Here is a 16,487-nt window from a genome sequence, read left to right on the forward strand (position 1 = left end):
TAGATCAGGGATGGACCCGATGTGCACTTACCTATTTCATCAGCATTTTGAAGGACCTCTCACTTATTGAAAGGCCATTGAAAGCTGGTCTTGAGTAGATTCGGGGTTTAAATTAACGAGACATCAGCTCTGTCACCATTCCTGATCACAAATGTAGATTGCAACCCCCACACTGCACTTACCCAGATAGGTGAACTTCCCCAGCTTGCTGTCAAGATGCCAATCACAGCTCCTGTGGTGGCCATAGGAAGGTACCAGCTGGAGTGGTTGTCCCCTCCTTGTCCCACAGGACACCACAGCCTCAAGATGGGCAGGAAGATCCTTGTGTTCCACCAGCAGGTAATTCCCAGCCTTGAAGTTGCTAAATGTCACTGAATACTGGAGAAGAGGGAACCAAAGGAAACATGTCTGAGTCTGTGATTAGAGCTCCATGGAGTGCAGCATCAAGGGGTAAAGAGGAAGGTGCTCCTCACAGGCAAAATGTGTTGAAAAAAGGAAAAGAGATGCAAAACTAAGCAGGAGGTGATGGTAAATGCAGAGAAAAAATCAACTCCCCTCATCACCTTTGAAAGGTGAGGAGGATCAATGTCTTCTGAAAACTGTGCTTCAACACATCTTAAGGCAGTAAAAATCCTGTAGTTCCTAAGCACCACACTGAACTTTCACCTGAGATATGCAAAATCATCAAGTGTCCGTGGCCAAGTGGGATGGGGCTTAGAGCAACCTGGTCTAGTGGAAGGTGTCCCTGCCTATGGCAGGGGTTGGAACTGGATGAGCTTTAAGGTCCTTTCCAACCCAAACCATTCCATGATTCCACGACCTTCCTGCTCCAGGTGACTACTGAGATCTTATCTAAGAGATAAGAGAGAGCTTATCAGTCACCTTATCTAAGCCTATAAATACAGAGAGACTTTGTGCACTTAACTCTATTTTATTTCTCTCTGTTCATCCAAAGAGATGAAAGCATGGTTATCTCTTCCAGATACCATTTTGAAATTATATAACCTTCCCGTGTTACCTGGAGCTGTTTGCTGACCAAAGGGTTGTCAAATGTCAACGTGTAAGTCTCTTTATCCAAGAGAAGAACCATCCAGCCATACAGGTTTGATAAAGTGTCAGGGACATAATTGACTGTGTTTGACTTATTCTTACTGTCAGTCACAGTTAAATTATAGGGAATGTCTGGAGCCTCTTTTCTGCAGGAAAAGAAAAGAAAAGTTACATTTTTACATTGAACTCTGTTATTTTGCAACCTGTAAGTTCTATTTTTATTTGAATTACAGCAGCTGTGCTGGATCTCTCTTAAAATGTTTCTCCACTTTTGTAATTCTTTATAAATGCCATAAGAAACAATATTTTGCCCCAATTGCTGTAAAAGAGAAGGAAAAGAGAGACACAGCATGTAGGAGTAAAGGAAGAGGAAGAGAGCAGAGCAGATGTAACAGCCAGGGTACCAGCTTGTACATTGTCAGAATATTTTCCCTCTGCCAGACTCAGGGCCTCAGGTTCAGCTTTTAGGATCTTCATGAAATTTGGTGGAGTCTTCTTATTAGCCTCAGTCCAGGCTGGGTGGGGTTTGGAGTAACCTGGTCTAGTGGAAGGTGTCCCTGCCCATGGCAGGGGGCTGGAATGAGGTGATATTTAGGGTCCCTTCCCACCCAAACCATTCTGTGATTCTGTGATTATTCACTCCCATTTGGTCAAAAGTGGTCAAAATTTTCAATAAAAGTCCTGTGTAATTCCAAGAGCTGTTCTCTGCCTGCAGTCACAGCTGGGGCTGCTCAGGACTGATTAAATCCTTCACAAAATGGGTGAACTTTTAGTACAGCAGTTCTTATGAGCATCCAAATGAGAACTCAACCCCCTTTTTCACTAGAACTTGGCACTCCTAATTTCTGAGCAGTCTATTCAGGGGAAAAAACCCTTACTGAGCAGATCAACATTAGCACTGATATCATGAGGAGTCATAAACCCTTTAGATTAAAGGTTGCAGTAGACTCCTCTCAGTTTTGGCATTTGAGTTGACAATAAGCTTAAAAAATCCCTTCTTTTAAGCATCCCTTGAATAATTTTTCTCAATATTTGAAGCATTACCTTACAACTACACATCTCAGCATATTATCTAACCTCTCAGACTGGATATGGCTTACTAACCCAAGACAGTGCTAAAACTTGTGTCATCCTGCAATTTGCCTCTATTTGCAATTTTTGGTTGGTTTGTTGTTTTTTATTTTCCCCAAGTGCTTTGGAGATGATGCAAAATCACCAGAGCAGTCATCCCAGATGTATTTTTCTTTCCTCTTTTAAAATCAGCTCCGTTTTTTGGGTTTTTTTTTTTCTCTTTTTTTCCCCTTTTTTGTTGTTGTTATTCTAGTGTCTGTCACTTTGTCAAATCACTTTCTGGTTACCCAGAAACATTTAGCTGAGAAACAGCAGTGGCAAAGCGAAGTGTGAATCAGCAAAGAATCACTCAACCAGAAGATATTGGCAGACCAATGAAACTGGAAGGAGTTTATAAGGCTTAAACAGCTTTTGTACCACTAATAAACCTCCTGTTATGGGCATTAACTGGACCAGGATATTAGGCTGCTAATTAAGCAAGTAAATGACAACAAGCACATTATTGCCACAGCTATCAGCACCTGTACAGGTATTTTATCAGCAGAAGAACACCACACATAAGGCAGAACTCTCTTGCACATCAGAAGGAGCCTTATGGAGTTGCAAAGATGCCCAATGTCACAGCAAGTGACAGAGACTCAGACCCATCCTCCCTGCAGCATAAATTCACATGGTTTTACTCTTTATTTATTTTAATTTTCATCGCTGGAGAGCTCTGAAGAGAACAGCTTGAATCACTTTTACTGGGGGACTCTCCCCAGTACTTCCAGGAGAAGTAAAGATAGAGTAGAAAGCTTGGAAGGGACAATCCTGCTGGGATACAAGTCTGAACTGTTAGAAGGTTAGGTGGCAATTCCACACCAGGCATGTAGATCCAATAGCTAGTGAATGGGAATGTGAAATCACTAACTAGTGAATTAACCGTGAATCCATTTATGTTGGAGACCAATATTTAGAAGACCCCAAATAAATATCTTAAACTGTATAGTGAAGTTCCAGATGGCTACAGTTAAGTCAAATACATATTTTCCTGGGTGTCTACTTATAACAGACAAGTTATAGAGTCATAGAATCATTTAAGTTTGAAAAGACCTCTGAGATTATAGAGTCCAACCATTAACCCAGTACTGCCAAGGCCACCTCTAAACCATGTCCCAAAATGCCACATTTACATGTGTTTTAAATCCCTCAGGCATGGAGACTTAACTCTGTTTTTAGAGAGTTATGAGCATCATTGCCCCACAAAGCCCATTTCAATGCCTGATCTCCTTTTTCATGGGGAAATTCTTTTTAATATTCAATCTAAACCTCTCCTGGTGCATCTTGGGGCCCAGTACTCTTGTCCTGTGCCTTGTTCCCTAGGAGCAAAGCCTGACAACACCCCCATACCCCATGGCTGTCCCCTCCTGTCAGGGAGTTGTGCAGAGCCACAAGGGCCCCCCTGAGCCTCCTTTTCTGCAGGCTGAGCCCCTTCCCCAGCTCCCTCAGCCCCTCCTGGTGCTCCAGCCCCTTCCCCAGCTCTGTTCCCTTCCCTGGACACGCTCCAGCCCCTCAATGTCCCTCATGTCATGAGGGTGCCAGAGCTGTCCCCATGGCTGGAGGTGCCCCAGCAGTGCCAGCACAGGGGACAGGCTCTGCCCTGGTCCTGCTGGACACACCAGTGCTGGGACAGCCCAGGTGCCTTTGGCCTCTTGCCCACCTGGGCTCACCTGGCTCATGTTCCTGACCCAGGAAGGAAAAGGAGCAGGAGATACCTTATGGCCTGGAATCTCTAGGGTTTTCTTGACCTGGAATGTTGTGTCCTTGCCTTTTACATGAGTTGCTTGAGGTGTTGCCACCCATAAATTCATTTCCGACTCCCAACAGGCTGCCCACCACCAAAACAAAAATTTGGGGAACCTAGAAAGCTTCTCAGCTCAGTGTACAAGTTAACTGGTGCAAGGACACAATAAGCCTGATACATCCCCCTTGAAAGGATGTCAGTGTGTTGTTTTTTCACCTCCATGCCAAAAAGGCACCAAAATGGAAGTACCCTACTAATGGAATTGCCAGCCACAATTAGCACCATTTCCATTTGCCCTAAATAGCCAGTGATTTCACTGTGCCCTAAATAGCCACCAATCTACCTCTCTTTAATGCTGATGAAGTAGAAGAGCACTGGCACACACAAGTATTTCTAATTCAGAGGATCCGAGGGAGCCTGCACGCATCATTAACGTAGAGAGCTTCATTATCAGAGGAGAGCCTTCCCCTGAACTTCTCCTGGCTTTATTTGAAAGAAACTAGGAGGCAATGGTCTTAATGCAAAATTAACCCTCCCTTTAAACTGCTGGAAGCCTTTGCAAACTGTAAGGGGGGAAAAAAGGATGACTCATTGTGAAGACTGTATTTTTTATATTGAAGCAGGTTTCAATTAAGGAGCAATTTGCTTTAGAAATATGGCAGGATTACAGGATAGGGCTTTACAGTCTGAGCCACAATTCACCAATTGTGACTGTATAAACTGTTATATAATTTAGCTCAAATGCATTGTGCAGAACTGCTCGACAGATATGGGCCACAAAGGATTTGTTAAGCCAATCAACAACATGGAGTAGAACAAATATTAACTCTCCTGTTTATGTTTACCATTAACTTATTTATCCTAAGGGTCCATATCTGTGTGTATGAAGGCAGGCACTCTGTTTAGCTCTAAATGCTTTCTGTTTGTGTAATAATCCATTATGATTATCCCTCTTCAAAAACAGGAAACAATTTAGCATTGAACTTCAAATGGGACACCAAATGTTTATATCAAGAGTCCATGTTTATTGTTGGCCAAAGGGAGGCTAATTCAAAATTATAACCATATCAAACCCTTTACAGGTTTAATCTTGGGCCCCAGACCAGTTCACTTTATTTTAATTGCCAAGAACTAAGAATTTTCAGCTGTTTTCAGTAAATGTGTGTATCTTTGTTGAGATACCAAGCTCATTATTCAAATCTGTCTTTTATTATGAATCCTTAGTAGCAGTGATTTTTTTCATGCATGAGTCTTTTAGGAAATTACTAGATCTTTGACCCTGATCTTCAGTCACTATCATGGGCTGAATTGTAAGTAAAAGAAGAATTGAGATGGTTTCCCAGGAATAGAAAGGGTTGTGACTGACAAGATGGATTCCTTCAGAGTAGAATTTCAGTTTGCTACCTCTGCCTTCCAAAATCCCCCATGTTCTTAAAACATTTCCCCAGATCCTACAGTTTACAAGCTGATATTTTCAGGAAAATGAAAATCAGACAGAAATCCTGAGCTGGAAAGTGGTTGGTAAACAAACAGCTCAAATGTCTGCAGTGTGAGCATGGCAAACACCAGAGGAGGACTGCTTGTTCACTCTGCTTTTACCACATCAGGCAGAGCTCTGAAGAGTCCCTAGAAGTGTCCAATGCCAGGTTGTATGGGGCTTGGAACAACCTGGGGTAGTGGAAGGTGTCCCTGCCCATGGCAGAGGGTGGAATGAAATTATCTTTAAGGTCCCTTCTAACCCAAACTATTCTGTGATTTTAGGATCAATATGTTGGTTATTACAGGGAGCCCCAGCTGATGCACCTGGCTCTGATCTATCCAGGCCATAAGAAGCATACAACAGACTTGTCAGATTTCTCCTTGCCAGGAAAGAAAGCTTAGGGCCAGCAAATGTTGCCTCAATGTTAAATTTATCTCCCTGCACTTAGAAATACCTCAGATGATGGTCAAGCTGAGGGAGAATGCTTGAAGAAATATCTTGTCTTTCATACTCATAGCACTGTGCAGGATCTGTCTTTGCTGCCCATACCCCTGACTGCAGGGTGAATGGAAAGGTGTCATCCACTGGGAAACAAATTTCTCTTGGTGGGGTGTCTGAAATGCCAGAAATGCAGCAGAGTAAAAGCTGATTCTCTAAAGCTGAGCTGAGGAGTTGGTAACTGAGCAGTCAATAATTTAATATTTGCCTTCCATGTTACATCACAGGAGCCTCAGAGGATGGGTTATGGTGACAAGTGACCATGTAAGCTGCTCCCTGAGTGGCGGGGACACACGGCCAGAGAGTGACTGAGGACATTTAGAGAAGAATTGTGGTTGTCAGGGTGTTTCACAGCAGGGGGATGTTCAGCTGAAGGCAACACAGAGAGTAAATATCAAAGGAAAAGCAAAACTAGAGTAACCACCTGAAATTTCTTCACAATTCAAAGACACGGAGGTAGGGGGACACCAACCCATCAGCAGTGGCTGGGTTTGCAGCAGAAGTGCATCACACAGAGAGGATGTTAGTGCTGATTTAGGAATGAAACCTAAAAAGGTAATCTCTTGCTCTGCAGCAGAAGAGGGAGACAATAAAAGGCTTGAACTATAAGACTGGTGCTGAGCAAGTCCAAGTAAAGCAAAGCAAAATCTACTGCTTCCCCAGAGAGAAAAGGAAAGCAAATTAGAGGGACCAAGAGGGAAACTCCCTTTTGGCAGGCGCAGCCACCGCGTGTTTGGAGTACCCTTCGCCGCAAGGGGCTGCCAGGCTGCAGATTATTCTAATGCTCTCCTCTTGTAAAAATTATGCATAATGTGAAGAAACTTTGAAAGTCACTTAATCATGTTATGACAATTTTTTAATGAAAATTTGTTTTAATATTAATAGAGATTCATAGTTTCATGATAATATGGGTAGTGGTGGCATTTGGAGCAGCCGTTTCTAGCCTGCAGCCATGCTGTGCTGTGCCATAGCATAAGCTGTGCTTCAGACTACTCAATAACTTTCTCACATATAAATTTATAAAGACTTTTATAAGCTCCAATTACATTTTTAAAAGACATAAAACCCCTCTTTAAAGTGTGCTTACGTGACACATTAGCTTAACTTTCAACTGGACTTTGTGAAGAAGGGTTTTGTTACAGCAGCGTTAGCTTGGAAATGGATCCCCATTTCCCTGGAAGTTGTTGAGTGAAGTAGTTCAGGACAGAGAGTCACAAAATGTTCAAGATAGTAGTTCTCCTTTTCAGAAAAGAGCTTCCATAGTTTTTCTCTAACAAAACACTCATTTTCTCCCAAACACGCAGATTATTTTGGGGAAAAGTGTCAATACAGCTCATGCATCCTGGTAAATTAAACAGCACAAAGATAAACAGTCAATTGCCCACATTGTATCATAAATAATTGAAATTGTTCCAGACATTCTTTTAGCTGGCACCAAACAGCCCTATCCCTGACAGCTCCCAAGCAGGGGATCTTCCCTAAAGATTAGTGCTGATGCAACATCCCTGATTTTTTAGAGACTGAAATGGTTAAAAATATGGCCATGTCCAATCCTTGCCAGTTGCTCTCAGGGTCAGGGTATGATCCTGAGGTTGCTGAGATACAGGGTGCCATACTAGGTCTCCCCTCTTAAAATCCATTATTTGCCTCAACCTTCAAAATTTTTGGAGCCAGAATACCATTCCTGAAATCCAGGATAAGTGAAAAAACCCACTATCTCAAGCGTCTCATGCTTTTTTTTTTGAGGAGCACAGAAAATTCATGCAGCAGACCTGACAGGTCTCATATTCCATAGCCTGGTAGAGGATAATAGAAATATTTCTTCCAGAGAGATTTTTAACTCTTTTCTTGTCAGAAACTAAAGAGAGCCAAGCAACAGTGCTTTTGTCTTTTCATTGAGGTGAGATGGATCCAAGAGGAACTTGTTAAGAATTTTTTTCCTGTCACTCACCTATCTTTATTCTCTTTACTCAACCTCTGCCAATTGCTCCTAGTCATGTTTTGCTGTATTAATCCTAAACTATTCCTTTTTTATTGCAAACACTCCCCAAACACATCTGGATAAAATTCATCCATTCTCCATCTCCCAACCCCTCATCCTCTGGTCATGGTGTAGATATTTTATTGACTTTTACTCTTCATCCCCTCCAGCTTCTTTTATTCCCCATCCTGGTCCTCTCCCAGGTTCCTTTTGGAGCTCTATCTATCTGAACAAAGCCTCCCTGACTCACCGCCCTCATTTGACTGGTTCTGACAGTATTTCAACTTCACATGACAGTGATTTGGCTGCTGGGAGCTGCTGAGGAGAGAGGATCTGGAATCAGCACAGAGAGGATGCTCACGGTCCCTGGGGTTACTCTGCTGAGTACACAGGAGGCCAGGCTAACAGCTGACTTCTTCTTCTCAGACTGCCAAGGATCTTTTACATAAATTGACTCCCAGCTCATGCCGATGAATAATAAAGAAGCTGAATATATATTGCTTTAAATAAAACCTTAATTGAGAAGTCATTGATATGGCTAATCATCAAATCCTGAAACTATTTAGATTGGAAGGGACCTTAAAGCTCATTTAGTTCCCACCCCCTGCCATGGGGAGAGACACCTTCTACTAGACCAGGTTGCACCAATCCCTGTCTAACCCAGTCTTGAGCACTTCCAGGGAAATTCACATGCAGTTTAGGTCTGGTTATTTAGGTTTGGTAAAGTCTTCCAGAGTTAACAGCAATGGTGCAGATAAACTGCTTGTGCTTGTTCTTTACCCACCTTTTGATAACAGGAGGAACAAGATGTATTAAATACATGAACTGTCATGAATCATTAACAATTACATTGTGGCAGTACCCAAAAGGACCCAAATCACTCTACAGGCAACATTTGGAGAAGCTCCATCCACCCACACAGCATCAGCCCAAAGATCTTGCAGTTCATTTCATCAAGGTAAACAGAGACTAGAAAGGGAATTAATTTCCCCAAGACCTCAAGGTTAACTGCTTAGGAAAAATACCAAGCACAGTTTTATTTTGCCTTCTACCCAGGATTCTTTTAGTTACATATGAATGACTGCAAGCTCTTAAATTTTTGCAGACTTTTGCTTTCATTACGAGATACAGTAACCACATGCAAAGCCTCCAGGTAACTCAAAGTCTCATAGTTTTCTCCTTCAATGGAAAAGCTGATTAGTTTTTTTCCTGTTTGGGAAGGGGTTGGGGTTTTCTCCCTTCTACTTCTCAAACATTAATTATGAGCTAGACATGAATAATTAACAGCCCTCTGACAGAGCACTTCAGGATTTCTGCCTGTGTACTACTAACCTGAGACAGCAAAATATGGATAATTGTTCAGATTTTTACTTCAAAAGGAGAGTGAAATACTGAGCAGGGGACTGGGAAGGGAAGATGATCATGGAAGAAAAGCAGGAGTGATGTTTAGATCTCTAAAAATCATTTTCACCCTTTTTATTATGTCAGAAATTTGGGAGTGTCCTTCCTGGGTGATAAAAGTGTTGGCAGTTCTTGGCTGAACAGCATTCCCCCACTGGATACCGTCAGCTGCCAGCTGGTAAATGGCAGGGGAAATTCTAGCTTGGGGAGACAAGTGAACTGGGACAGAACTGGGAGCTGTACAGCCACCAAGGCTGATGGGAACAACCTGGCTATACCCCAGGACTGGATTATTATTAGAGCTCTTTTTAATTTCCCAAGCTATCAAATACTTCAGTGTGAATGCCAGATCTGACACAGCATCTCCAGGAGATCCTTGTCCTTCTGCCATGCATTGTGTGGTATTTTCTGGGGTCCCCGTGGCAGGAAGGAAATGAGGAATCTGACTCCATGTTCTTAGAAGGCTAATTTATTATTTTATGTTACTATATTATATTAAAGAATACTATACTAAACTATACTAAAGAATAGAGAAAGGATACAGACAGAAGGTTTAATAAGATAATAATTAAAAACCTGTGACTCTCTCCAGAGTCCCAACACAGCTGGACCATGATTGGTCATTAAGTAAAAACAATTCACATGTTGGATAAACAATCTCCAACCACATTCCAAAGCAGCAAAACACAGGAGAAGCAAGTGGGATGATATTGTTTTCCTTTTTTTCTGAGGTTTCTCAGCTTCACAGGAGAAGAATCCTGGGCAAGGGGATTTTTCCAGAAAATATGACAGTGATAGCCATGGAGTGACAGGCCATGGGAGACAGCACAGCAGATTAAGAGATGCCACTGCCCAGGCTTTAGACCTAGTTTAGGACCAAGCAGAGAGGCAGCAGTCCTGGCACTGAGCTCAGACCAGCAGCAATATCAGAATAACACACAGAAGCAAAACCCACACTGTATTTTGGGAGGTGGAACAATTACTTACAAATGAAGATCCATACGGTGGAAAACAAGGTCACTGTCACAGATGCTGCCACCAGAAGCTTGGCTGAAGTTGGCACTGGCTGTGCAAGATGCTGCCAGGATATCTGTGGAAGGCAGGATGTGACTTCCCTTCTGTCCCGTGGTGGAGCCATCAAGGTCCTCAAGGATGGCAGAGTGAGGAAAGGGGAAGGACACTTGGAAAGGGGAATTGGTGAATTTCAGATGTTCAGCTGTCACTGTAAACCCACCTGCGGGTGACAAGAAGCACGTCAAAAAAACAAAATGGTCATCTCATGTAATGGGCCTGAAGACAACTCTCTGGAGGAAAAGAGACCAACTTCATTCCACCTTGCCTTTGGAAAAATGTCTGATGGGTCAACAAAAATGAGGAGATCCAGGAAAATAAATGGAGATGGCTGTAGGAATAGCTATTGCTGTACCAGACCAAACCTGCCAGTACCCGGCTGCGACTGGTTCAGACATGCCTGATCCAGGTGCTGCTCCTGGCCCTACCAGCATCTCCTCAGTGACTTCAAACATTTATTCAGAGGCCCCACAGCCAAAATTAAAGTGACACTTATAGATTCTGCCTTTTTTTTAGAGGTGAGTACACGGTGTAAATGCACTTGACTCTTCTGCATATGTGCAGCACCTGGCAGAATAAAGCCTAGCCTGAAAAGTGAGTCTGGAGGATTTTTTCACTACTGAAACATAGATAGCTACAAAAAAGATGAATATTCATGCAGGCTAGAGTTTATGAGCACATTAATATTTACAGAAATGTCAGAAAACCATTGCCCCATGGACTGTAACAAGTCAGCTTTGGCAGGAGTGCCCTACAAGACATGGGTTACTATTTGACTGTCCTAAAACCAGTTTTAGCCTGACTAAGCCAAATTTGACTATTCCTCCTGTCCTTTGATCTCATCTCCTGAAATCCTCTTCTATGTTATTGTAGGACAGTCTTCATCTATATATAAATATATTTTATTACAATATAAAAGGCAATTGCAGTTGGAACATTCTTCAAAGAGCCTTTGAGTACCTCTTCAAAGCTCAGAAGGATGCTTAGTTTACACATTATCTTAGGCAAATTCACCTCAGGTTTAGGCCGGTAAGCAGTTTGGTGGAATTCTGTGAGGTGGTGTCACAGCTTTTAAAGAAATCATCACTCTTGAAATTTTACCTCTCAAAATAAAGATGCAGAAACAAGGCAGAGTATAAAACCCATTTCCACTGAGAAAACTGTATCAGGGCAAAAATCAGGCCACATTTGTCTTAAAATAAATGCAATATGTGGCTTCAACTGAGTGATGAAGCCATATCCAGAAAGACTGGGGAGAACCTAAAATCTCAGCCTGTGCAGAGGAATTATCAATGGTCATCTGTGGAAATTATGAACTTGTAATGGCAGGGGGAAGCTAGGGATCTGGGAATTCTGGGAAATAAATATAAATCAGACTCACCCTGCCCTTGGTAACAGCCAGAACAAGTCCTGATCGCTGTGCAAGTGTTCACATCAAAGTTCCTGAAAGCTGTGTGGGAGATGAGGAGCTGGTATCTTTTGGGAGTCCTTAGTCCTGCAGACATACAGGTCCTATCCTGAAGTGAAGAAATGAAGGAAACATCACCATGTGAATCATGGAGTCCTAGAATGGCTTGGGTCGCAAAGGACCATAAAGGTCACCTCATTCCAATCCCCTGCCATGGCAGGGACATCTTCCAAAAGACCAGGTTGCTTCAAGTCCTGTCTAACCTGGCCATGAACATTTCCAGAAATGGAGCATCCAGGATGCAGCAGCTGGGAATGCAAGAGTGTGACTGCCCATAATTGTGGAGTTTAAAGGACAGATGTAAGCCATTGTTTGGCAAATTCTGACAACACCCATCTAATTCCCCACTCGAAGCAGGTGATGGCATCGCTTTTAAGGGCAGCTTGTTGCCCTTTGTTTGAGTTGTGGCATAGTAGTTATGATTGGACATTCCCTAGGAAGAAAGAATCCACCTAAAAGCCACAATGAGTGGATTTTTACATCCCCATTTCACTTTGCCTTTTCTGTCCAGCAAGTGGGAATTTTTCCTACTCTGCAAAGATGACCATTCTTATTTCTGTTCTAAGAAAAATCTGAGCACTGAAATTCAAAGGGATTTTGTGTGATTTGGCATGGGGACACACTTAAGCCAGGCTCTCTGAAAAGCTCTAGAGGACTTCAGGGTCTATTAGAACTTAAAAAGACAGAAAGGAAGAACAAAAGCCACAGGAGATGAAAAACACAATCAACAAACTGGATTTTGGGGTGATTGTAGTCCACAGCAGAGTGAAAGTGCACAACCCTCTGCCCAACTGTCTTGGAAACAGGCTGGAAATAAAGATATACTTAGAGTTAGTGAGCAGCCTGGAGGAAGAAGGGCTGGCAGGAGTCTGTGATCCTGTTTCTGAGGCCAGTGAATACTTGTAGAATATATCTCAGAAGCCATAGTAAAGAATCAATCAAAAAATCCACCCTATGTGAAAACACCTGCAATCGAAAAGAAAGAATGCAATGGACTCTTATAAGCAGATTATTACTTCAAAGAGAAGGTGCTATCTTTAATCTTTGTGAGACACAGTACTTCCATCAGCTGTTTTATTCTGAAGCCAAAACATCAGGATTGACAGTCCTGGTCCTTGGGCCCTCCTATTCCAAGTCACTGCTAAGCAGAAATCCCTTGTTTCTGGTAACAAATTGCTCAGAAAGTCTCTATTGGCTTTTTTCTTACATTTCTGGTTCTTCCATCCCACCCAATTTTCTATATTTTTAAATTAATTATTTTATTTAAACAAATAGCAAATAGACCAGTGTGAGACAATAATTCTCCCTTGTGTGTCTCAGAACTCTTGATTTTCCAGGATGAAATGCTTCTACTTAAATGGTCCCACAAAGACAGAGCTGCTCAATGGGAATATGGAGGAGGGTTTCTGAATTTCTTGAAGTTAAAAAAAAATCTTTCACTTGGCTTTTGCCAATCCTGGATTTAGCCCTGTCACTAATGTTTCAATGGGTCAAAGCCCCAACTTTTCAATGCCCTGATATTTCCAGAAATCAACTTTGTTTTAAAAACACTTTTTTCCAAAAAGAGGAAGGGCTAACAGAGAGGAATATCCAAGGTTCCCATTAAATTAATGTCATAAAGTTTTAATTGATAGTAAAGAGACGTCATTATTAAAGGGAGAATTACATACATTAAGATGTAAATTATGACAAGGAGGCTCTTATCATGAGATAATCAAAGATAATCCCCCCCTTGAGGTACTGCAAGAAACTGCAAGAAACTGCAAGGCACAGCGTGAGCGCCTCTAAATCTCTCAGCAAGAACAACACTGGAGTCTTCCCATGGATCCTGAAAAGCAAAAACAAAGACATCCACCCCTTGGTGTCAGAGAAATTCACTGGGACATCCCTGGGACACTACAAGGCTGGACAGTGAAGCCAGAATTTTATCTGAACCATCTACTTAAAATAGACCTGCTAAGGAGGTTCCTTTCTGTGAGCTTCTAAAGAAAACTCATTTAAAATACTTTTTTTTTTTCTGCCAGTCAGAAAGAAAATTAATTTAATGAACAACAATAGAAAACTGAGCAGGGGAAAAGAAAAGACCTCAAAATCATGAACAAGCATCTGCGGCCAGTTGTAACTAAAATTCCATTGTTATCCATGTTATTAATCTGTTAACAACCTGGTAGCACCCAAAGGACTTCGTCCAGCTGCCTAAAGAAATAGTGGAAGAAGAACGTATTAACTGCATAAATAAAATTACATTTTGTCAGTATTTTTCATTCTCAAGTAAAAAGTAACACTCTGTGTTCCAGGTGGACCAATGATGCTGAGAGAGAGAGAGCAGAGGAAACCAGAGCTGGTGTTCCCCCTCAGTATTCTCAAATCACTAAACTAAATCCACTTGTGCATAGTTAAATGGTGCTAAATGCAAAAGGTGTACAGGCATTTGTGTTAGAAAAGCTTGATTAAAGAAAAATTATGATGCCTCTCAAAAAGTCAGGTTTGGTGAAATTCCAAGATTTTTCTTAGACCATATCAATACTGGAAAAAAATATGAGTAGGAAAAGATTTGCACTTGTCTTGCTAAGACCCTTCAGCTTTTTGTGTTTGTGATTTTGCTTTCACTTTTTGAATTTTTTTAAGAAAGAATATATAGGATTATGCTTTATAGTGTGAAATTTTATAGTAGTTTCTAATGAAAACAGAAAAATCAGAGTCCTTGTTTCAAATATGCTTAAAAAAAATCTCAAAAACTTCCATGCTGTAAAGAAAAGATGTTTGAAAAAAAAAAAACCCAAAAACCTGTAGAACTGTTTTGGTTGGAAAAGCCCTCTAAGACCATGGAGCCCAACCATCAACCCAACACTGCCAAGGCCAACACTAAACAGTGTCCCAAAGTGCCAGCATTTACATGGTTTTTAAAACACTCCAAGTAATTCCACTACTGCCCTAGGCTGTCTGTCCCAACATTTGAAAGCCTTTCAGCAAAGATATTTTCCCCCAAATCCAGTCTAAACCTTTACTGGTGTAACTTGAAGGCATTCCCTTATAACCTGTTTAAAATCCAAGTTTTTCCCAATCTGCCATGGAGCAGGTGCTGTTCTCTAGGTTCCTTTCTAATTTCTGCAAATCCCTATTGAAACGTTGCTGTGAGACTTAAAGAGACATTGAAATTTCTTGCAGTTCTTACCTTTTGCCCAAGGTGTCCATTTAAAACACTATCAGACACAGAGGTGTTTCCCAGGCTTTCCACAATGTCAATGCCAAAATCTTTGCAAGCAGAAATCCATAAATGCTGGAGTTCAAGGTTCCTGCTACTGAAAATCTACATGAAAGGAAAATAAAATAATAAAAATAGATATCATCATCAAATAATATAATGGTTTAGGTTAGAAGAAGCCTTAAAGACAATTTCATTCCAACCCATGCCATGGGCACTGACACCTTCCACTATCCCAGGTTGCTCCAAGCCCCATTCAGCCCAGCCTTGAACACTTCTGGAATGGGGCACCTAAAAGAAAGAGGATTGTTTCTAAAGGGAGCCCATGGAAAAAAGCAGAATAAACTTAGTTATTTGTGTATTCTAGGGCAGCCACATACAAAGAAATTACAAGTTATGCAGAGAAAACAAACCTAGAACAACAACAAAACTGCAAATCACCTTTTTACTTCTTTTCATACAAATAGCCTTTCCAGAGAGGGAACACATCAGCCTGAAAAATCACACTGAAAAATTGGACACCTTCAGAGGAAGAGTCACAGAGATGGGTGAGGCTATAAAACCTTACAGAGAAACACATACAAACTGTTCAGGTCATCAGGCAGGAATTAACAGGATCACAGGCTCCAAACTGTGAGTATGGGAAAAAATATGACATAATAAAGGGTGGTGTGTCTTTTGAAAATCAGATTAATTAATAGTGAATCATATTAGCTGGAGAACAAAGCTAGACAAATACAAATAAATAAAAAGTGCAAAATTATAAGAAGAATAAAAAATAATCCCATGGAAACCATCAGTTCTATAAAGGTAATATATCTACCTATTGCAATCTTCATGAACAGCTCAGATATACTTGGAGAATGTTTTATTTGGCAACATGATCTAATGGAAGGTGTCCCTGTCCATGGCAGGGAGGTTGGAATGAGATGGATTTTAAGGTCCCTTCCAACCCAAACCATTCTAAAATTCCATGATTGCAGTGGCAGACAGATGCTAGATGATTACAGAGAACACCAGCCGGTGAAAGTAGCACTGAATCTGTAGTAAAAAGAATTCACACAAATCAAATTTCTGGATCTTTCATTAAAACAGGAGCTTCCAGATGAGGGACATGGACATAGAAGCACAAGAGCTTTTAGACAATCAAGTGTGGAGGTGGGACTGGTGACTTGGAACCTGAGCAGCACAGCAGGCAGTGGGGACAAACCTACCTGTGCTCCCCCTTGGCAGCTCCAGGCTGTGAAGTTGTTGAACTGAACACGACTGTCTGGCAAATACTCTGGGTATACCAGCAACCCATGCCTGTTTAGGAGAGAAAGCCATGGAGACTGTTCCTTTGCAGTTCATGTACCGGTAAGCAGATTTTTCTATTCATCATTTTGATATCTAAAACCTTAAATCTGTAACAGTTGTCTGCATTAGACTTGATTTCTTAAAAGCAAAGTCACAAGTTTTCAGTGTTAGACCTATCAGAGC

The 16,487-nt window shown here is 41.5% G+C and overlaps 1 protein-coding gene across 1 annotated transcript in view; it reads right to left on the reverse strand.

The window, feature by feature from the left end:
- Window positions 1-16,487, reverse strand: part of PKHD1 (PKHD1 ciliary IPT domain containing fibrocystin/polyductin) — a 236,301-nt gene that overhangs the window by 103,997 nt on the left and 115,817 nt on the right. The window contains 6 exon segments of the mRNA XM_054514344.1: window positions 183-378; window positions 1,019-1,196; window positions 10,252-10,498; window positions 11,717-11,852; window positions 14,979-15,113; window positions 16,223-16,313. Coding sequence (XP_054370319.1) covers window positions 183-378; window positions 1,019-1,196; window positions 10,252-10,498; window positions 11,717-11,852; window positions 14,979-15,113; window positions 16,223-16,313 — 983 coding nt within the window.

Source organism: Molothrus ater, chromosome 3 (assembly GCF_012460135.2).
Source record: "Molothrus ater isolate BHLD 08-10-18 breed brown headed cowbird chromosome 3, BPBGC_Mater_1.1, whole genome shotgun sequence".
NCBI lineage: Eukaryota > Metazoa > Chordata > Aves > Passeriformes > Icteridae > Molothrus > Molothrus ater.